The 23,264-nt window shown below is 32.9% G+C and overlaps 1 protein-coding gene across 1 annotated transcript in view; it reads right to left on the reverse strand.

Moving 5' to 3' along the window:
• The window catches only part of LOC144436455 (uncharacterized), an 89,723-nt gene that overhangs the window by 27,075 nt on the left and 39,384 nt on the right, over positions 1-23,264 (reverse strand). The window contains exon 9 of the mRNA XM_078125254.1: positions 20,994-21,136. Within this exon, the coding sequence (XP_077981380.1) occupies positions 20,994-21,136 (143 nt within the window). The remainder of the gene's footprint in view (positions 1-20,993; positions 21,137-23,264) is intronic.

Raw genomic sequence — 23,264 nt, forward strand, 5'->3', positions numbered from 1 at the left:
ACATTAATAGTTCTAATGCTCTCTAGAATGGACAGTGTTACAGTAAGTTCTAGTGTTCTCTAGAATGGACAGTGTTACATTAATAGTTCTAATGTTCTCTACAATGGACAGTGTTACATTAATAGTTCTAGTGTTCTCTACAATGGACAGTGTTACATTAATAGTTCTAGTGTTCTCTACAATGGTCAGTGTTACAGTAATAGTTCTAGTGTTCTCTAGAATGAACAGTGTTACAGTAATAGTTCTAGTGTTCTCTAGAATGGATAGTGTTACATTAATAGTTCTAATGTTCTCTACAATGGATAGTGTTACATTAATAGTTCTAATGTTCTCTACAATGGACAGTGTTACAGTAATAGTTCTAGTGTTCTCTAGAATGGACAGTGTTACATTAATAGTTCTAGTGTTCTCTAGAATGGACAGTGTTACATTAATAGTTCTAGTGTTCTCTACAATGAACAGTGTTACAGTAATAGTTCTAGTGTTCTCTACAATGGACAGTGTTACATTAATAGTTCTAATGCTCTCTACAATGGACAGTGTTACATTAATAGTTCTAATGTTCTCTAGAATGGACAGTGGTACATTAATAGTTCTAATGCTCTCTAGAATGGACAGTGTTACATTAATAGTTCTAGTGTTCTCTAGAATGGACAGTGTTACAGTAATAGTTCTAGTGTTCTCTAGAATGGACAGTGTTACATTAATAGTTCTAATGCTCTCTAGAATGGACAGTGTTACATTAATAGTTCTAGTGTTCTCTAGAATGGACAGTGTTACAGTAATAGATCTAGTGTTCTCTAGAATGGACAGTGGTACATTAATAGTTCTAATGTTCTCTACAATGGATAGTGTTACATTAATAGTTCTAGTGTTCTCTACAATGGACAGTTTTACAGTAATAGTTCTAGTGTTCTCTAGAATGGACAGTGTTACAATAATAGTTCTAGTGTTCTCTAGAATGGACAATGTTACAGTAATAGATCTAGTGTTCTCTAGAATGGACAGTGGTACATTAATAGTTCTAATGTTCTCTACAATGGACAGTGTTACATTAATAGTTCTAGTGTTCTCTAGAATGGACAGTTTTACAGTAATAGTTCTAGTGTTCTCTAGAATGGACAGTGTTACAATAATAGTTCTAGTGTTCTCTAGAATGGACAGTGTTACATTAATAGTTCTAGTGTTCTCTAGAATGGACAGTGTTACAGTAATAGATCTAGTGTTCTCTACAATGGACAGTGTTACATTAATAGTTCTAATGCTCTCTACAATGGACAGTGTTACATTAATAGTTCTAATGTTCTCTAGAATGGACAGTGGTACATTAATAGTTCTAATGCTCTCTAGAATGGACAGTGTTACATTAATAGTTCTAGTGTTCTCTAGAATGGACAGTGTTACAGTAATAGTTCTAGTGTTCTCTAGAATGGACAGTGTTACATTAATAGTTCTAATGCTCTCTAGAATGGACAGTGTTACATTAATAGTTCTAGTGTTCTCTAGAATGGACAGTGTTACAGTAATAGATCTAGTGTTCTCTAGAATGGACAGTGGTACATTAATAGTTCTAATGTTCTCTACAATGGATAGTGTTACATTAATAGTTCTAGTGTTCTCTACAATGGACAGTTTTACAGTAATAGTTCTAGTGTTCTCTAGAATGGACAGTGTTACAATAATAGTTCTAGTGTTCTCTAGAATGGACAATGTTACAGTAATAGATCTAGTGTTCTCTAGAATGGACAGTGGTACATTAATAGTTCTAATGTTCTCTACAATGGACAGTGTTACATTAATAGTTCTAGTGTTCTCTAGAATGGACAGTTTTACAGTAATAGTTCTAGTGTTCTCTAGAATGGACAGTGTTACAATAATAGTTCTAGTGTTCTCTAGAATGGACAGTGTTACATTAATAGTTCTAGTGTTCTCTAGAATGGACAGTGTTACAGTAATAGATCTAGTGTTCTCTAGAATGGTCAGTGTTACAGTAATAGTTCTAATGTTCTCTGCAATGGACAGTGTTACAGTAATAGTTCTAATGTTCTCTAGAATGGACAGTGTTACAATAATAGTTCTAGTGTTCTCTACAATGGACAGTGTTACAGTAATAGTTCTAGTGTTCTCTACAATGGTCAGTGTTACATTAATAGTTCTAGTGTTCTCTAGAATGGACAGTGTTACAGTAATAGTTCTAGTGTTCTCTACAATGGTCAGTGTTACATTAATAGTTCTAGTGTTCTCTAGAATGGACAGTGTTACAGTAATAGTTCTAATGTTCTCTAGAATGGACAGTGTTACAGTAATAGTTCTAGTGTTCTCTACAATGGTCAGTGTTACATTAATAGTTCTAATGCTCTCTAGAATGGACAGTGTTACAGTAAGTTCTAGTGTTCTCTAGAATGGACAGTGTTACATTAATAGTTCTAGTGTTCTCTACAATGGACAGTGTTACATTAATAGTTCTAGTGTTCTCTACAATGGTCAGTGTTACAGTAATAGTTCTAGTGTTCTCTAGAATGAACAGTGTTACAGTAATAGTTCTAGTGTTCTCTAGAATGGATAGTGTTACATTAATAGTTCTAATGTTCTCTACAATGGATAGTGTTACATTAATAGTTCTAGTGTTCTCTAGAATGAACAGTGTTACAGTAATAGTTCTAGTGTTCTCTAGAATGGATAGTGTTACATTAATAGTTCTAATGTTCTCTACAATGGATAGTGTTACATTAATAGTTCTAGTGTTCTCTAGAATGGACAGTGTTACATTAATAGTTCTAATGTTCTCTACAATGGATAGTGTTACATTAATAGTTCTAGTGTTCTCTACAATGGACAGTGTTACATTAATAGTTCTAATGTTCTCTAGAATGGACAGTGTTACATTAATAGTTCTAATGTTCTCTAGAATGGACAGTGTTACATTAATAGTTCTAGTGTTCTCTAGAATGGACAGTGTTACAGTAATAGTTCTAATGTTCTCTAGAATGGACAGCGTTACAGTAATAGTTCTAGTGTTCTCTACAATGGTCAGTGTTACATTAATAGTTCTAATGTTCTCTACAATGGACAGTGTTACATTAATAGTTCTAGTGTTCTCTAGAATGGACGGTGTTACATTAATAGTTCTAGTGTTCTCTACAATGGTCAGTGTTACAGTAATAGTTCTAGTGTTCTCTAGAATGAACAGTGTTACATTAATAGTTCTAGTGTTCTCTAGAATGGATAGTGTTACATTAATAGTTCTAATGTTCTCTACAATGGATAGTGTTACATTAATAGTTCTAGTGTTCTCTAGAATGGACAGTGTTACATTAATAGTTCTAATGTTCTCTACAATGGATAGTGTTACAGTAATAGTTCTAGTGTTCTCTAGAATGGTCAGTGTTACATTAATAGTTCTAATGTTCTCTAGAATGGACAGTGTTAGAGTAATAGTTCTAGTGTTCTCTACAATGGACAGTGTTACATTAATAGTTCTAATGTTCTCTACAATGGACAGTGTTACATTAATAGTTCTAGTGTTCTCTACAATGGACAGTGTTACAGTAATAGTTCTAGTGTTCTCTAGAATGGACAATGTTACATTAATAGTTCTAATGTTCTCTACAATGGACAGTGTTACAGTAATAGTTCTAATGTTCTCTAGAATGGTCAGTGTTACAGTAATAGTTCTAGTGTTCTCTACAATGAACAGTGTTACAGTAATAGTTCTAATGTTCTCTAGAATGGTCAGTGTTACATTAATAGTTCTAATGTTCTCTAGAATGGACAGTGTTACATTAATAGTTCTAATGTTCTCTACAATGGACAGTGTTACAGTAATAGTTCTAGTGTTCTCTAGAATGGACAGTGTTACAGTAATAGTTCTAGTGTTCTCTAGAATGGACAGTGTTACATTAATAGTTCTAGTGTTCTCTAGAATGGACAGTGTTACATTAATAGTTCTAGTGTTCTCTACAATGAACAGTGTTACAGTAATAGTTCTAGTGTTCTCTACAATGGACAGTGTTACATTAATAGTTCTAATGCTCTCTACAATGGACAGTGTTACATTAATAGTTCTAATGTTCTCTAGAATGGACAGTGGTACATTAATAGTTCTAATGCTCTCTAGAATGGACAGTGTTACATTAATAGTTCTAGTGTTCTCTAGAATGGACAGTGTTACAGTAATAGTTCTAGTGTTCTCTAGAATGGACAGTGTTACATTAATAGTTCTAATGCTCTCTAGAATGGACAGTGTTACATTAATAGTTCTAGTGTTCTCTAGAATGGACAGTGTTACAGTAATAGATCTAGTGTTCTCTAGAATGGACAGTGGTACATTAATAGTTCTAATGTTCTCTACAATGGACAGTGTTACATTAATAGTTCTAGTGTTCTCTACAATGGACAGTTTTACAGTAATAGTTCTAGTGTTCTCTAGAATGGACAGTGTTACAATAATAGTTCTAGTGTTCTCTAGAATGGACAATGTTACAGTAATAGATCTAGTGTTCTCTAGAATGGACAGTGGTACATTAATAGTTCTAGTGTTCTCTACAATGGTCAGTGTTACAGTAATAGTTCTAGTGTTCTCTAGAATGAACAGTGTTACAGTAATAGTTCTAGTGTTCTCTAGAATGGATAGTGTTACATTAATAGTTCTAATGTTCTCTACAATGGATAGTGTTACATTAATAGTTCTAGTGTTCTCTAGAATGAACAGTGTTACAGTAATAGTTCTAGTGTTCTCTAGAATGGATAGCGTTACATTAATAGTTCTAATGTTCTCTACAATGGATAGTGTTACATTAATAGTTCTAGTGTTCTCTAGAATGGACAGTGTTACATTAATAGTTCTAATGTTCTCTACAATGGATAGTGTTACATTAATAGTTCTAGTGTTCTCTACAATGGACAGTGTTACATTAATAGTTCTAATGTTCTCTAGAATGGACAGTGTTACATTAATAGTTCTAGTGTTCTCTAGAATGGACGGTGTTACATTAATAGTTCTAGTGTTCTCTACAATGGTCAGTGTTACAGTAATAGTTCTAGTGTTCTCTAGAATGAACAGTGTTACAGTAATAGTTCTAGTGTTCTCTAGAATGGATAGTGTTACATTAATAGTTCTAATGTTCTCTACAATGGATAGTGTTACATTAATAGTTCTAGTGTTCTCTAGAATGGACAGTGTTACATTAATAGTTCTAATGTTCTCTACAATGGATAGTGTTACAGTAATAGTTCTAGTGTTCTCTAGAATGGTCAGTGTTACATTAATAGTTCTAATGTTCTCTAGAATGGACAGTGTTACAGTAATAGTTCTAGTGTTCTCTACAATGGACAGTGTTACATTAATAGTTCTAATGTTCTCTACAATGGACAGTGTTACATTAATAGTTCTAGTGTTCTCTACAATGGACAGTGTTACAGTAATAGTTCTAGTGTTCTCTAGAATGGACAATGTTACATTAATAGTTCTAATGTTCTCTACAATGGACAGTGTTACAGTAATAGTTCTAATGTTCTCTAGAATAGTCAGTGTTACAGTAATAGTTCTAGTGTTCTCTACAATGAACAGTGTTACAGTAATAGTTCTAATGTTCTCTAGAATGGTCAGTGTTACATTAATAGTTATAATGTTCTCTAGAATGGACAGTGTTACATTAATAGTTCTAATGTTCTCTACAATGGACAGTGTTACAGTAATAGTTCTAGTGTTCTCTAGAATGGACAGTGTTACAGTAATAGTTCTAGTGTTCTCTAGAATGGACAGTGTTACATTAATAGTTCTAGTGTTCTCTACAATGAACAGTGTTACAGTAATAGTTCTAGTGTTCTCTACAATGGACAGTGTTACATTAATAGTTCTAATGCTCTCTACAATGGACAGTGTTACATTAATAGTTCTAATGTTCTCTAGAATGGACAGTGGTACATTAATAGTTCTAATGCTCTCTAGAATGGACAGTGTTACATTAATAGTTCTAGTGTTCTCTAGAATGGACAGTGTTACAGTAATAGTTCTAGTGTTCTCTAGAATGGACAGTGTTACATTAATAGTTCTAATGCTCTCTAGAATGGACAGTGTTACATTAATAGTTCTAGTGTTCTCTAGAATGGACAGTGTTACAGTAATAGATCTAGTGTTCTCTAGAATGGACAGTGGTACATTAATAGTTCTAATGTTCTCTACAATGGACAGTGTTACATTAATAGTTCTAGTGTTCTCTACAATGGACAGTTTTACAGTAATAGTTCTAGTGTTCTCTAGAATGGACAGTGTTACAATAATAGTTCTAGTGTTCTCTAGAATGGACAATGTTACAGTAATAGATCTAGTGTTCTCTAGAATGGACAGTGGTACATTAATAGTTCTAATGTTCTCTACAATGGACAGTGTTACATTAATAGTTCTAGTGTTCTCTAGAATGGACAGTTTTACAGTAATAGTTCTAGTGTTCTCTAGAATGGACAGTGTTACAATAATAGTTCTAGTGTTCTCTAGAATGGACAGTGTTACATTAATAGTTCTAGTGTTCTCTAGAATGGACAGTGTTACAGTAATAGATCTAGTGTTCTCTAGAATGGTCAGTGTTACAGTAATAGTTCTAATGTTCTCTGCAATGGACAGTGTTACAGTAATAGTTCTAATGTTCTCTAGAATGGACAGTGTTACAATAATAGTTCTAGTGTTCTCTACAATGGACAGTGTTACAGTAATAGTTCTAGTGTTCTCTACAATGGTCAGTGTTACATTAATAGTTCTAGTGTTCTCTAGAATGGACAGTGTTACAGTAATAGTTCTAGTGTTCTCTACAATGGTCAGTGTTACATTAATAGTTCTAGTGTTCTCTAGAATGGACAGTGTTACAGTAATAGTTCTAATGTTCTCTAGAATGGACAGTGTTACAGTAATAGTTCTAGTGTTCTCTACAATGGTCAGTGTTACATTAATAGTTCTAATGCTCTCTAGAATGGACAGTGTTACAGTAAGTTCTAGTGTTCTCTAGAATGGACAGTGTTACATTAATAGTTCTAATGTTCTCTACAATGGACAGTGTTACATTAATAGTTCTAGTGTTCTCTACAATGGACATTGTTACATTAATAGTTCTAGTGTTCTCTACAATGGTCAGTGTTACAGTAATAGTTCTAGTGTTCTCTAGAATGAACAGTGTTACAGTAATAGTTCTAGTGTTCTCTAGAATGGATAGTGTTACATTAATAGTTCTAATGTTCTCTACAATGGATAGTGTTACATTAATAGTTCTAATGTTCTCTACAATGGACAGTGTTACAGTAATAGTTCTAGTGTTCTCTAGAATGGACAGTGTTACAGTAATAGTTCTAGTGTTCTCTAGAATGGACAGTGTTACATTAATAGTTCTAGTGTTCTCTAGAATGGACAGTGTTACATTAATAGTTCTAGTGTTCTCTACAATGAACAGTGTTACAGTAATAGTTCTAGTGTTCTCTACAATGGACAGTGTTACATTAATAGTTCTAATGCTCTCTACAATGGACAGTGTTACATTAATAGTTCTAATGTTCTCTAGAATGGACAGTGGTACATTAATAGTTCTAATGCTCTCTAGAATGGACAGTGTTACATTAATAGTTCTAGTGTTCTCTAGAATGGACAGTGTTACAGTAATAGTTCTAGTGTTCTCTAGAATGGACAGTGTTACATTAATAGTTCTAATGCTCTCTAGAATGGACAGTGTTACATTAATAGTTCTAGTGTTCTCTAGAATGGACAGTGTTACAGTAATAGATCTAGTGTTCTCTAGAATGGACAGTGGTACATTAATAGTTCTAATGTTCTCTACAATGGACAGTGTTACATTAATAGTTCTAGTGTTCTCTACAATGGACAGTTTTACAGTAATAGTTCTAGTGTTCTCTAGAATGGACAGTGTTACAATAATAGTTCTAGTGTTCTCTAGAATGGACAATGTTACAGTAATAGATCTAGTGTTCTCTAGAATGGACAGTGGTACATTAATAGTTCTAATGTTCTCTACAATGGACAGTGTTACATTAATAGTTCTAGTGTTCTCTAGAATGGACAGTGTTACATTAATAGTTCTAATGTTCTCTAGAATGGACAGTGTTACATTAATAGTTCTAATGTTCTCTAGAATGGACAGTGTTACATTAATAGTTCTAGTGTTCTCTAGAATGGACAGTGTTACAGTAATAGTTCTAATGTTCTCTAGAATGGACAGCGTTACAGTAATAGTTCTAGTGTTCTCTACAATGGTCAGTGTTACATTAATAGTTCTAATGCTCTCTAGAATGGACAGTGTTACAGTAAGTTCTAGTGTTCTCTAGAATGGACAGTGTTACATTAATAGTTCTAGTGTTCTCTAGAATGGACAGTGTTACATTAATAGTTCTAATGTTCTCTACAATGGACAGTGTTACATTAATAGTTCTAGTGTTCTCTAGAATGGACGGTGTTACATTAATAGTTCTAGTGTTTTCTACAATGGTCAGTGTTACAGTAATAGTTCTAGTGTTCTCTAGAATGAACAGTGTTACAGTAATAGTTCTAGTGTTCTCTAGAATGGATAGTGTTACATTAATAGTTCTAATGTTCTCTACAATGGATAGTGTTACATTAATAGTTCTAGTGTTCTCTAGAATGGACAGTGTTACATTAATAGTTCTAATGTTCTCTACAATGGATAGTGTTACAGTAATAGTTCTAGTGTTCTGTAGAATGGTCAGTGTTACATTAATAGTTCTAATGTTCTCTAGAATGGACAGTGTTACATTAATAGTTCTAGTGTTCTCTACAATGGACAGTGTTACATTAATAGTTCTAATGTTCTCTACAATGGACAGTGTTACATTAATAGTTCTAGTGTTCTCTACAATGGACAGTGTTACAGTAATAGTTCTAGTGTTCTCTAGAATGGACAATGTTACATTAATAGTTCTAATGTTCTCTACAATGGACAGTGTTACAGTAATAGTTCTAATGTTCTCTAGAATGGTCAGTGTTACAGTAATAGTTCTAGTGTTCTCTACAATGAACAGTGTTACAGTAATAGTTCTAATGTTCTCTAGAATGGTCAGTGTTACATTAATAGTTCTAATGTTCTCTAGAATGGACAGTGTTACATTAATAGTTCTAATGTTCTCTACAATGGACAGTGTTACAGTAATAGTTCTAGTGTTCTCTAGAATGGACAGTGTTACAGTAATAGTTCTAGTGTTCTCTAGAATGGACAGTGTTACATTAATAGTTCTAGTGTTCTCTAGAATGGACAGTGTTACATTAATAGTTCTAGTGTTCTCTACAATGAACAGTGTTACAGTAATAGTTCTAGTGTTCTCTACAATGGACAGTGTTACATTAATAGTTCTAATGCTCTCTACAATGGACAGTGTTACATTAATAGTTCTAATGTTCTCTAGAATGGACAGTGGTACATTAATAGTTCTAATGCTCTCTAGAATGGACAGTGTTACATTAATAGTTCTAGTGTTCTCTAGAATGGACAGTGTTACAGTAATAGTTCTAGTGTTCTCTAGAATGGACAGTGTTACATTAATAGTTCTAATGCTCTCTAGAATGGACAGTGTTACATTAATAGTTCTAGTGTTCTCTAGAATGGACAGTGTTACAGTAATAGATCTAGTGTTCTCTAGAATGGACAGTGGTACATTAATAGTTCTAATGTTCTCTACAATGGACAGTGTTACATTAATAGTTCTAGTGTTCTCTACAATGGACAGTTTTACAGTAATAGTTCTAGTGTTCTCTAGAATGGACAGTGTTACAATAATAGTTCTAGTGTTCTCTAGAATGGACAATGTTACAGTAATAGATCTAGTGTTCTCTAGAATGGACAGTGGTACATTAATAGTTCTAATGTTCTCTACAATGGACAGTGTTACATTAATAGTTCTAGTGTTCTCTAGAATGGACAGTTTTACAGTAATAGTTCTAGTGTTCTCTAGAATGGACAGTGTTACAATAATAGTTCTAGTGTTCTCTAGAATGGACAGTGTTACATTAATAGTTCTAGTGTTCTCTAGAATGGACAGTGTTACAGTAATAGATCTAGTGTTCTCTAGAATGGTCAGTGTTACAGTAATAGTTCTAATGTTCTCTGCAATGGACAGTGTTACAGTAATAGTTCTAATGTTCTCTAGAATGGACAGTGTTACAATAATAGTTCTAGTGTTCTCTACAATGGACAGTGTTACAGTAATAGTTCTAGTGTTCTCTACAATGGTCAGTGTTACATTAATAGTTCTAGTGTTCTCTAGAATGGACAGTGTTACAGTAATAGTTCTAGTGTTCTCTACAATGGTCAGTGTTACATTAATAGTTCTAGTGTTCTCTAGAATGGACAGTGTTACAGTAATAGTTCTAATGTTCTCTAGAATGGACAGTGTTACAGTAATAGTTCTAGTGTTCTCTACAATGGTCAGTGTTACATTAATAGTTCTAATGCTCTCTAGAATGGACAGTGTTACAGTAAGTTCTAGTGTTCTCTAGAATGGACAGTGTTACATTAATAGTTCTAATGTTCTCTACAATGGACAGTGTTACATTAATAGTTCTAGTGTTCTCTACAATGGACAGTGTTACATTAATAGTTCTAGTGTTCTCTACAATGGTCAGTGTTACAGTAATAGTTCTAGTGTTCTCTAGAATGAACAGTGTTACAGTAATAGTTCTAGTGTTCTCTAGAATGGATAGTGTTACATTAATAGTTCTAATGTTCTCTACAATGGATAGTGTTACATTAATAGTTCTAATGTTCTCTACAATGGACAGTGTTACAGTAATAGTTCTAGTGTTCTCTAGAATGGACAGTGTTACAGTAATAGTTCTAGTGTTCTCTAGAATGGACAGTGTTACATTAATAGTTCTAGTGTTCTCTAGAATGGACAGTGTTACATTAATAGTTCTAGTGTTCTCTACAATGAACAGTGTTACAGTAATAGTTCTAGTGTTCTCTACAATGGACAGTGTTACATTAATAGTTCTAATGCTCTCTACAATGGACAGTGTTACATTAATAGTTCTAATGTTCTCTAGAATGGACAGTGGTACATTAATAGTTCTAATGCTCTCTAGAATGGACAGTGTTACATTAATAGTTCTAGTGTTCTCTAGAATGGACAGTGTTACAGTAATAGTTCTAGTGTTCTCTAGAATGGACAGTGTTACATTAATAGTTCTAATGCTCTCTAGAATGGACAGTGTTACATTAATAGTTCTAGTGTTCTCTAGAATGGACAGTGTTACAGTAATAGATCTAGTGTTCTCTAGAATGGACAGTGGTACATTAATAGTTCTAATGTTCTCTACAATGGACAGTGTTACATTAATAGTTCTAGTGTTCTCTAGAATGGACAGTTTTACAGTAATAGTTCTAGTGTTCTCTAGAATGGACAGTGTTACAATAATAGTTCTAGTGTTCTCTAGAATGGACAATGTTACAGTAATAGATCTAGTGTTCTCTAGAATGGACAGTGGTACATTAATAGTTCTAATGTTCTCTACAATGGACAGTGTTACATTAATAGTTCTAGTGTTCTCTAGAATGGACAGTGTTACATTAATAGTTCTAATGTTCTCTAGAATGGACAGTGTTACATTAATAGTTCTAATGTTCTCTAGAATGGACAGTGTTACATTAATAGTTCTAGTGTTCTCTAGAATGGACAGTGTTACAGTAATAGTTCTAATGTTCTCTAGAATGGACAGCGTTACAGTAATAGTTCTAGTGTTCTCTACAATGGTCAGTGTTACATTAATAGTTCTAATGCTCTCTAGAATGGACAGTGTTACAGTAAGTTCTAGTGTTCTCTAGAATGGACAGTGTTACATTAATAGTTCTAGTGTTCTCTAGAATGGACAGTGTTACATTAATAGTTCTAATGTTCTCTACAATGGACAGTGTTACATTAATAGTTCTAGTGTTCTCTAGAATGGACGGTGTTACATTAATAGTTCTAGTGTTTTCTACAATGGTCAGTGTTACAGTAATAGTTCTAGTGTTCTCTAGAATGAACAGTGTTACAGTAATAGTTCTAGTGTTCTCTAGAATGGATAGTGTTACATTAATAGTTCTAATGTTCTCTACAATGGATAGTGTTACATTAATAGTTCTAGTGTTCTCTAGAATGGACAGTGTTACATTAATAGTTCTAATGTTCTCTACAATGGATAGTGTTACAGTAATAGTTCTAGTGTTCTCTAGAATGGTCAGTGTTACATTAATAGTTCTAATGTTCTCTAGAATGGACAGTGTTACAGTAATAGTTCTAGTGTTCTCTACAATGGACAGTGTTACATTAATAGTTCTAATGTTCTCTACAATGGACAGTGTTACATTAATAGTTCTAGTGTTCTCTACAATGGACAGTGTTACAGTAATAGTTCTAGTGTTCTCTAGAATGGACAATGTTACATTAATAGTTCTAATGTTCTCTACAATGGACAGTGTTACAGTAATAGTTCTAATGTTCTCTAGAATGGTCAGTGTTACAGTAATAGTTCTAGTGTTCTCTACAATGAACAGTGTTACAGTAATAGTTCTAATGTTCTCTAGAATGGTCAGTGTTACATTAATAGTTCTAATGTTCTCTAGAATGGACAGTGTTACATTAATAGTTCTAATGTTCTCTACAATGGACAGTGTTACAGTAATAGTTCTAGTGTTCTCTAGAATGGACAGTGTTACAGTAATAGTTCTAGTGTTCTCTAGAATGGACAGTGTTACATTAATAGTTCTAGTGTTCTCTAGAATGGACAGTGTTACATTAATAGTTCTAGTGTTCTCTACAATGAACAGTGTTACAGTAATAGTTCTAGTGTTCTCTACAATGGACAGTGTTACATTAATAGTTCTAATGCTCTCTACAATGGACAGTGTTACATTAATAGTTCTAATGTTCTCTAGAATGGACAGTGGTACATTAATAGTTCTAATGCTCTCTAGAATGGACAGTGTTACATTAATAGTTCTAGTGTTCTCTAGAATGGACAGTGTTACAGTAATAGTTCTAGTGTTCTCTAGAATGGACAGTGTTACATTAATAGTTCTAATGCTCTCTAGAATGGACAGTGTTACATTAATAGTTCTAGTGTTCTCTAGAATGGACAGTGTTACAGTAATAGATCTAGTGTTCTCTAGAATGGACAGTGGTACATTAATAGTTCTAATGTTCTCTACAATGGACAGTGTTACATTAATAGTTCTAGTGTTCTCTACAATGGACAGTTTTACAGTAATAGTTCTAGTGTTCTCTAGAATGGACAGTGTTACAATAATAGTTCTAGTGTTCTCTAGAATGGACAATGTTACAGTAATAGATCTAGTGTTCTCTAGAATGGACAGTGGTACATTAATAGTTCTAATGTTCTCTACAATGGACAGTGTTACATTAATAGTTCTAGTGTTCTCTAGAATGGACAGTTTTACAGTAATAGTTCTAGTGTTCTCTAGAATGGACAGTGTTACAATAATAGTTCTAGTGTTCTCTAGAATGGACAGTGTTACATTAATAGTTCTAGTGTTCTCTAGAATGGACAGTGTTACAGTAATAGATCTAGTGTTCTCTAGAATGGTCAGTGTTACAGTAATAGTTCTAATGTTCTCTGCAATGGACAGTGTTACAGTAATAGTTCTAATGTTCTCTAGAATGGACAGTGTTACAATAATAGTTCGTGTTCTCTACAATGGACAGTGTTACAGTAATAGTTCTAGTGTTCTCTACAATGGTCAGTGTTACATTAATAGTTCTAGTGTTCTCTAGAATGGACAGTGTTACAGTAATAGTTCTAGTGTTCTCTACAATGGTCAGTGTTACATTAATAGTTCTAGTGTTCTCTAGAATGGACAGTGTTACAGTAATAGTTCTAATGTTCTCTAGAATGGACAGTGTTACAGTAATAGTTCTAGTGTTCTCTACAATGGTCAGTGTTACATTAATAGTTCTAATGCTCTCTAGAATGGACAGTGTTACAGTAAGTTCTAGTGTTCTCTAGAATGGACAGTGTTACATTAATAGTTCTAATGTTCTCTACAATGGACAGTGTTACATTAATAGTTCTAGTGTTCTCTACAATGGACAGTGTTACATTAATAGTTCTAGTGTTCTCTACAATGGTCAGTGTTACAGTAATAGTTCTAGTGTTCTCTAGAATGAACAGTGTTACAGTAATAGTTCTAGTGTTCTCTAGAATGGATAGTGTTACATTAATAGTTCTAATGTTCTCTACAATGGATAGTGTTACATTAATAGTTCTAGTGTTCTCTAGAATGAACAGTGTTACAGTAATAGTTCTAGTGTTCTCTAGAATGGATAGTGTTACATTAATAGTTCTAATGTTCTCTACAATGGATAGTGTTACATTAATAGTTCTAGTGTTCTCTAGAATGGACAGTGTTACATTAATAGTTCTAATGTTCTCTACAATGGATAGTGTTACATTAATAGTTCTAGTGTTCTCTACAATGGACAGTGTTACATTAATAGTTCTAATGTTCTCTAGAATGGACAGTGTTACATTAATAGTTCTAATGTTCTCTAGAATGGACAGTGTTACATTAATAGTTCTAGTGTTCTCTAGAATGGACAGTGTTACAGTAATAGTTCTAATGTTCTCTAGAATGGACAGCGTTACAGTAATAGTTCTAGTGTTCTCTACAATGGTCAGTGTTACATTAATAGTTCTAATGCTCTCTAGAATGGACAGTGTTACAGTAAGTTCTAGTGTTCTCTAGAATGGACAGTGTTACATTAATAGTTCTAGTGTTCTCTAGAATGGACAGTGTTACATTAATAGTTCTAATGTTCTCTACAATGGACAGTGTTACATTAATAGTTCTAGTGTTCTCTAGAATGGACGGTGTTACATTAATAGTTCTAGTGTTCTCTACAATGGTCAGTGTTACAGTAATAGTTCTAGTGTTCTCTAGAATGAACAGTGTTACAGTAATAGTTCTAGTGTTCTCTAGAATGGATAGTGTTACATTAATAGTTCTAATGTTCTCTACAATGGATAGTGTTACATTAATAGTTCTAGTGTTCTCTAGAATGGACAGTGTTACATTAATAGTTCTAATGTTCTCTACAATGGATAGTGTTACAGTAATAGTTCTAGTGTTCTCTAGAATGGTCAGTGTTACATTAATAGTTCTAATGTTCTCTAGAATGGACAGTGTTACAGTAATAGTTCTAGTGTTCTCTACAATGGACAGTGTTACATTAATAGTTCTAATGTTCTCTAGAATGGACAGTGTTACATTAATAGTTCTAATGTTCTCTACAATGGATAGTGTTACAGTAATAGTTCTAGTGTTCTCTAGAATGAACAGTGTTACATTAATAGTTCTAGTGTTCTCTAGAATGGACAGTGTTACATTAATAGTTCTAATGTTCTCTCTCTCATAATTTTAATAAAAATCACATTTATTTGAAAATTAACCACCCTACCTGGGATAGTTTGTTATGCTGAGTTCAAAAAGGGGTTTATTTTATGATTATATGTTGCCATGGTAACCAAAATCACCATAATATGTTAATCATTTTTCTAAAATTTGGCATAAAACATTGAAAAAAAATCAAATTTAGTGAAAAAATTTCCTTCTTTTTGGCATGTATGAGTTAGTGCTACCTGGTGTCACCAGGTGTGCCGTACACACATCATATACACAAAATGTTAGGCAATGAAAGCAACCAACTCACTAGTTTATTGTTTACATGACTTTGCCGAACGAATAGGAATAATCATTAATTTACAAGTTGATAAAATTTACACGAAGTTGACTTAAAAACAGAAAGGGTCATTGCAAATATTTTGTAATGCATGGTATAGTCCGGATTGTTTGTCTTGCTTTCAAGCAGACTACCGATACCGAGAGTTGATTGCTTTTATTTTGATACAATAACATGTACCACTGACGCAGTCAATATAAAAAGACGCAACAATGATGTTGTGTCTACCTGGAAAATTACACACATCGCGGCGAAAACACGTTCATATGGACATAGCACATGTCAGACGCACAGTGCAGTGAATACCTCACGCTCCCACGTCAAAATTCAAAACAAAATAAATAAATAAATAAATGAAACAAAAAATTGCACTGTAAGACATGCCTAGCCATAGTTCTCTTCAGCATGTTCAAATTTTATTTTATTTTACGAGACAAAAATAGTTGTAGACGATATACGACACCATGACACACTGTTTTGGGTAGTTTTTTGAAAGATTACTTGACTTGACCTCGTTTCCTTCCCCAATACGAATTAGCACTTACGATTTTATGTGCATTTCACCTGTTTCTATTTCAATCGTGCACAATGAACCAAAAAACACAACACTCTAAAAAAATACTAGTATACACACTATACTTGCCCATCACAATAATAACCTTTACCGAGCCAGTAAGCATGTAAATATAACTGAGTTCTCTGACCGATTTAGGAGTTCCACGGTTGTGGCTCATGATCAAAGTGAAATCGAAAATTGTGTTTGAACTGATATAAAGAAGGCAAGTCAGCTTCATGATAATATTTTGTTTTGTTTTTGTTTTTGAACAATAATGCGTAGTCCGATTGTCTGTCTTGCTTTCAAACAGACTACTGAAAGTTGATTGCTTTTATTTTGATACATAGCATGAATCATTGTCGAAATCAACATTAAAAATACACAACGCTGTACTGATGTTGCAATTCAGTGTTGCCATTGTTGTGTCTACCTGGATCATGGCAAACACAGGTTCATATAGACACAACACAGTACAGTTACGTCAAAACAAAAAAATAAATAAATAAAACAAAAATAAGACATGCCTGGCCAAAGTTCTGTTCAGCATGTTCAAATTTTATTTCATTTTACAACTAATACAAGGCAAATATAGTCGTAGACGATACACCACGCCACATGTACAGTAAGTCTTCAGTACGAACGGGACGGGTACGTTTTTGAAAGACAATGAAACAGCTTCGCATTCGTGTCACTGTGTGGATGGTAATGAACCCAATCAAGAGAAAGTGAAATAAAGTGAGTACATAGTATTCAAGGTGGCTGGTTATCAGACAAAACTAAAAAGCCCAAAGTGTAAAATAAGAAATTTATTCATAATTATCTGGAAAGTATTTGACGATTACGCGGCAAAACAAGACTAGCAATGTAGCGAAAGTGTTCGTTCTCGGTGAATTTAACCCTTGACCTAGTTTCATAAAGACGTCGACGGAAACGAGGTCAGTGTGACATATCATGCATGATCAACAACGTTTACATGAGAATACAACTAAATGTTGTCTAAACTTCAGTGGAAGAGAAATTCTGTTGATCAGACAACGACTATTTTCATTTTCTTAAAACATCATGAAGATAAGAAGCAAAATGTGACACTGACAGACAGGCTAGTCCGTTCGGTACCATACACATGAGGCACAAACATACCACCATGTGCATCTGGTTGACTGGGATTGATTGTGATCACGTAATATTTAGCACTAACTTTATGCTGTTGCTTCCAAATATTATTGAACTGTAATCTTTCTAAACAAGTCATGGAAATTGCCAGAAACCTGATGATTTCATGACTGAATATGTTACGATCAAAATTTCCCTTACCTTTAGTTAAATTTTCTGATGGGAAGCAACACAATCATTTAGTGTGACATCTGATAAGCGACATTGATGATGGGTACAGCGACGTAATTCGTAAACAAATCTAACGTTGCGTTGGTAACTATTATTTCTGTAAATGATCCTTAAATATCAAGTACACCTGTCTTCATAGCAAACAGAAATCTGAGGCCAAGTTTTGCAACGAATGGATACATCATTTGACTCCACCACAATGGCACACAAATATATTGTGAACAATAAAATAAGTACCAATAGCTCAAAAACCTGGCTCAATTTTATCACACTCGCACAGCTCTGAGCGCCTGCAGGGTGTCGGAAAAAAATTGATAATCTTTTCAGTAAACTTTGCAACACTGTATAATCAAAATAATTGTACCTGTCAATGTACTGCTGCATAGTACAAATACTACTACTAAACACTTCGTGGAATAATATAATTACTTTGGACTGTACATTGTATTACATTATGTTACATGAATTTGCTGAACGGCCAGCGAGGGATATTTGTTACAGAATGTTGTGAAAGTCTACGATGTTTTGAAAACAGCAGCGATTTGGGAATAATATTACAAATATAAAATATAGTAAGGCTCATTGCTAATATTGTTTTCAGGGAATGTTATCGGCAACATTATAAATCATAACAGAGCAATGTATGTGGCCTATTAACCTTGCTCGGTCATGATGCGAGCTGTTCAGACAAATATGGGGGGGGGGGGGGGGCTACTCCCTTATTTGAGTATACATTTATGTGCCGACCTTTTGGGTTCGTTTTCAAGCCATTTGGTCTAAAATGGGGTCAGGGTTTTTTCGAACTCAAGAGTCTAAAACAGGTCCACTTTGCATTATATTTGATTTTGCTTGGTCTAAAATGTGGCCCTTTGTCCTTTGTCAAATCGTAATTGCCATAAATTGCCCCAAAATGTAGCCTCCTAAGGAAAATGTATTTTGTTTAAACTTTATTCTAAAAAAACTCTGTAAATTAATGGTATAAAATGGGATATTGACTTTTGGTCAAGGTGAGTCTAAAATTGGGCCTATGACGACACACCCCTATCAGAGATGGCCACTGGTTCCGCCTCGGGAGAAATATTGGTAAGAGTCAAACTAGTCGTAAACATGTGAAGTCACAGTCAGTTACACTGGCATATAGAAATAAATAAAGTAGGTTCGAACAAACTCTATTGATTCCTGAGGATATTTCACACTGATCTATGTTTTGTCATTGCACAGAACTGCTAATAGTATATACAAACATTTAGACTTTTGTCGACAGGGCGCACTCCACAGTATAATGGCATATGTTCGATTTGAATTATTAAAAGTTCAGTTATTTAAGTGTGAAGTGTGCATAATTAGTAAGAAATAAAATAATACTTATATTTATTTTCATATACAGAGGAGTAACCAAACTCTAAACTTTTACAACTTGAGCTTGAATGAGAAATGTCGCAAAATTAATTGAGTATTAAAACTTCAACTTCAGTGATATTCAACTAAAGTTCTCCCACACATTTTCATTATGATATAATATTACACCCCTTAACTTTTTCATTTTCCAGGCATGCAATTTTGAAATGACTTTTATTATTGTTTAGACTCTCACAAATTGAATGCAGTATGTACAGATAAAATTGTGAAAGTGCGCCCTCAAACGTCCGCCGGCATAGCAAATACATGCTCAAATGGATACATTTTATTGACAATAGGACCAAAAGGCACCATTCCTCTAAATTGTCTCTGACACATTGCTTTATTATTATATAATATTTAAACCCCTCCACTTGTAATAATAATAATAATAATAATAATAATAATAATAATAATGACTTTTATTATCAAAATGCTTTAAAATACACATCCTGAAATGTGACACTTTAAAAGTTTTTTAAATACATTAATATTTTCAGTCTTTCTTATTAAAGTCGGAAGTACATTCCATAATTTGGGTGCCTCATAAGGAAAAGAGTGAGTGAAGCGTTGACAGTTGGGAGTAGGTAGAATGAAAAGGTCATTAGAACATGAACGAGTATGAATTTGAAAGTCCGAATTTCTTTTTTTATAAAAAGATCGGAAAGGTAGGGAGGTACCATGTTATGGACATTTTTATAGATCAGTAAATATTTAGTAACGCAAGGAAGAGACATCAGCATAAGTGTTGATATGATTTTTATCAATATTTAAATTAAGGTCATTAATATTTCATAAATCAAAAATAAAAGAGGTCCTAAGATAGAACCTTGTGGTACACCAGATAAGATTGACAATTTTTAAAATTAACAAATTATTTTCTATCACGAAGATATGATATGAACCAAGTTTATCAATGAGCAGTTTATGATTGACCAAATCAAAAGCTTTAGATAAGTCTAGAAAAACTATGCCACTCCATTCATTATTATTAATAGCTTTATAGCAAAGGTCTACGAAATAGGTTAGAGAAGTCTAACAGGAATAGCCAGGACCGAATCCAGATTGAAAGGGAGAGAGTACTAGTAAATCAAATTTAGTGAGATAATAGTAAAGGCTTTGATGGACATGGGATTCAAGAAGTTTAGAGAGACAAGGTAGTATAGAAATGGGTCGAAAGTTGGAACATGATTCAGTTGAGTTGGCTTTATGAAGGGGAAGTACTTTGGCAATTTTCCAGTGAGATGGAAAATAATTATTGACTATACAAAATTGAGTTATTTGTAAGAGAGTTTGCAATATTAACAAAGTGTCTGTTAATTGACTTAGCTATTTCAGTATGACATTTGATATCATTTCCATCAATACAAAACTTAACAGGATTCTTTTGTGAAGGTTTAGGGTGTAAATCACGTATAGCTTTCCATATGTTTTTGCTATTTGATTTATCGGAAATTAATTTACTATAAAAACTAGACTTCAATGTCTTGGTAAGTTTGTTTACAAGTTCCGTTTACAGTTCATAGCTATAGCTTTGAGTTGGACTAACTATGACATTCAGAGAGTTGTATAACACTCCAGGAGTAATGCATTCACAAACAATCATAGATTGAAGACAATAGGGAACTTGCAATACAGACTGAGCATGCTCAGACGCAAAGGACTATGGGATTATCTGTGGTTATCGTAATACGTAATCTGGAGCTACCGATAAAATAAACCTCCCACAATTGTCAGGGTAACTATGAATTGATCATTCGTGGTTACAAACAATGTAAACATTTTGTTTATAATGTTTATAATTGATTAGTATTTATTATCACATTTCCCATGATGCAACATTCAACATGGTGGGCTTGCAAGTTCCCTATTGAGGACAAGAACAGTTGCCTTCTAAACAATTGTTTTCTTTCTTTATAACCTTTTGATTTCATTTTAATGTTAGTCTTACCAGGTGGTGTCGAAATTCTTCTTTTGTAACCATGTAGCAAAGATATTTATGAAGAGGTTTCCGGCACTGATACACCACACAGACTATAATAATTGATATAATGGCAGTAAACATGGCTACAATGAAGTACCAACGGAATGGAACTGTTAAAAAAAGGAAACACAAAATACAAAATATATCGCAAGTCTTTTACTTCAAATGGCAAGATAAGTTTGTCTAACTGATCGAAAGGTTTGATTGACATGAGTATAAATATTAATAATACATACAAGTCAATATGTAATATACATTTAGAGGGAATGGTAAAGACTGTTAATTGTAATATACATTTAGATGGAATGGTAAAGACTGTTAATTGTAATATACATTTAGAGGGAATGGTAAAGACTGTTAATTGTAATATACATTTAGAGGGAATGGTAAAGACTGTTAATTGTAATATACATTTAGAGGGAATGGTAAAGACTGTTAATTGTAATATACATTTAGAAGGAATGGTAAAGACTGTTAATTGTAATATACATTTAGAGGGAATGATAAAGACTGCTAATTGTAATATACATTTAGAGGGAATGGTAAAGACTGTTAATTGTAATATACATTTAGATGGAATGGTAAAGACTGTTAATTGTAATATACATTTAGATGGAATGGTAAAGACTGTTAATTGTAATATACATTTAGAGGGAATGATAAAGACTGTTAATTGTAATATACATTTAGAGGGAATGGTAAAGACTGCTAATTGTAATATACATTTAGAGGGAATGATAAAGACTGTTAATTGTAATGTACATTTAGAGGGAATGGTAAAGACTGTTAATTGTAATATACATTTAGAGGGAATGGTAAAGACTGTTAATTGTAATATACATTTAGAGGGAATGATAAAGACTGCTAATTGTAATATACATTTAGAGGGAATGGTAAAGACTGTTAATTGTAATATACATTTAGATGGAATGGTAAAGACTGTTAATTGTAATATACATTTAGAGGGAATGGTAAAGACTGTTAATTGTAATATACATTTAGAGGGAATGATAAAGACTGTTAATTGTAATATACATTTAGAGGGAATGGTAAAGACTGTTAATTGTAATATACATTTAGATGGAATGGTAAAGACTGTTAATTGTAATATACATTTAGAGGGAATGGTAAAGACTGTTAATTGTAATATACATTTAGAGGGAATGATAAAGACTGTTAATTGTAATATACATTTAGAGGGAATGGTAAAGACTGTTAATTGTAATATACATTTAGAGGGAATGATAAAGACTGCTAATTGTAATATACATTTAGAGGGAATGGTAAAGACTGTTAATTGTAATATACATTTAGAGGGAATGGTAAAGACTGTTAATTGTAATATACATTTAGAGGGAATGGTAAAGACTGTTAATTGTAATATACATTTAGAGGGAATGGTAAAGACTGTTAATTGTAATATACATTTAGATGGAATGGTAAAGACTGTTAATTGTAATATACATTTAGAGGGAATGGTAAAGACTGTTAATTGTAATATACATTTAGAGGGAATGATAAAGACTGTTAATTGTAATATACATTTAGAGGGAATGGTAAAGACTGTTAATTGTAATATACATTTAGATGGAATGGTAAAGACTGTTAATTGTAATATACATTTAGAGGGAATGGTAAAGACTGTTAATTGTAATATACATTTAGAGGGAATGGTAAAGACTGTTAATTGTAATATACATTTAGAGGGAATGGTAAAGACTGTTAATTGTAATATACATTTAGAGGGAATGATAAAGACTGTTAATTGTAATATACATTTAGAGGGAATGGTAAAGACTGTTAATTGTAATATACATTTAGATGGAATGGTAAAGACTGTTAATTGTAATATACATTTAGATGGAATGGTAAAGACTGTTAATTGTAATATACATTTAGAGGGAATGGTAAAGACTGTTAATTGTAATATACATTTAGAGGGAATGATAAAGACTGTAATATACATTTAGAGGGAATGGTAAAGACTGTTAATTGTAATATACATTTAGATGGAATGGTAAAGACTGTTAATTGTAATATACATTTAGAGGGAATGGTAAAGACTGTTAATTGTAATATACATTTAGAGGGAATGATAAAGACTGCTAATTGTAATATACATTTAGAGGGAATGGTAAAGACTGTTAATTGTAATATACATTTAGATGGAATGGTAAAGACTGTTAATTGTAATATACATTTAGAGGGAATGGTAAAGACTGTTAATTGTAATATACA

The sequence above is a fragment of the Glandiceps talaboti genome, chromosome 6, assembly GCF_964340395.1.
Source record: "Glandiceps talaboti chromosome 6, keGlaTala1.1, whole genome shotgun sequence".
NCBI classification, from domain to species: Eukaryota; Metazoa; Hemichordata; class Enteropneusta; family Spengelidae; genus Glandiceps; species Glandiceps talaboti.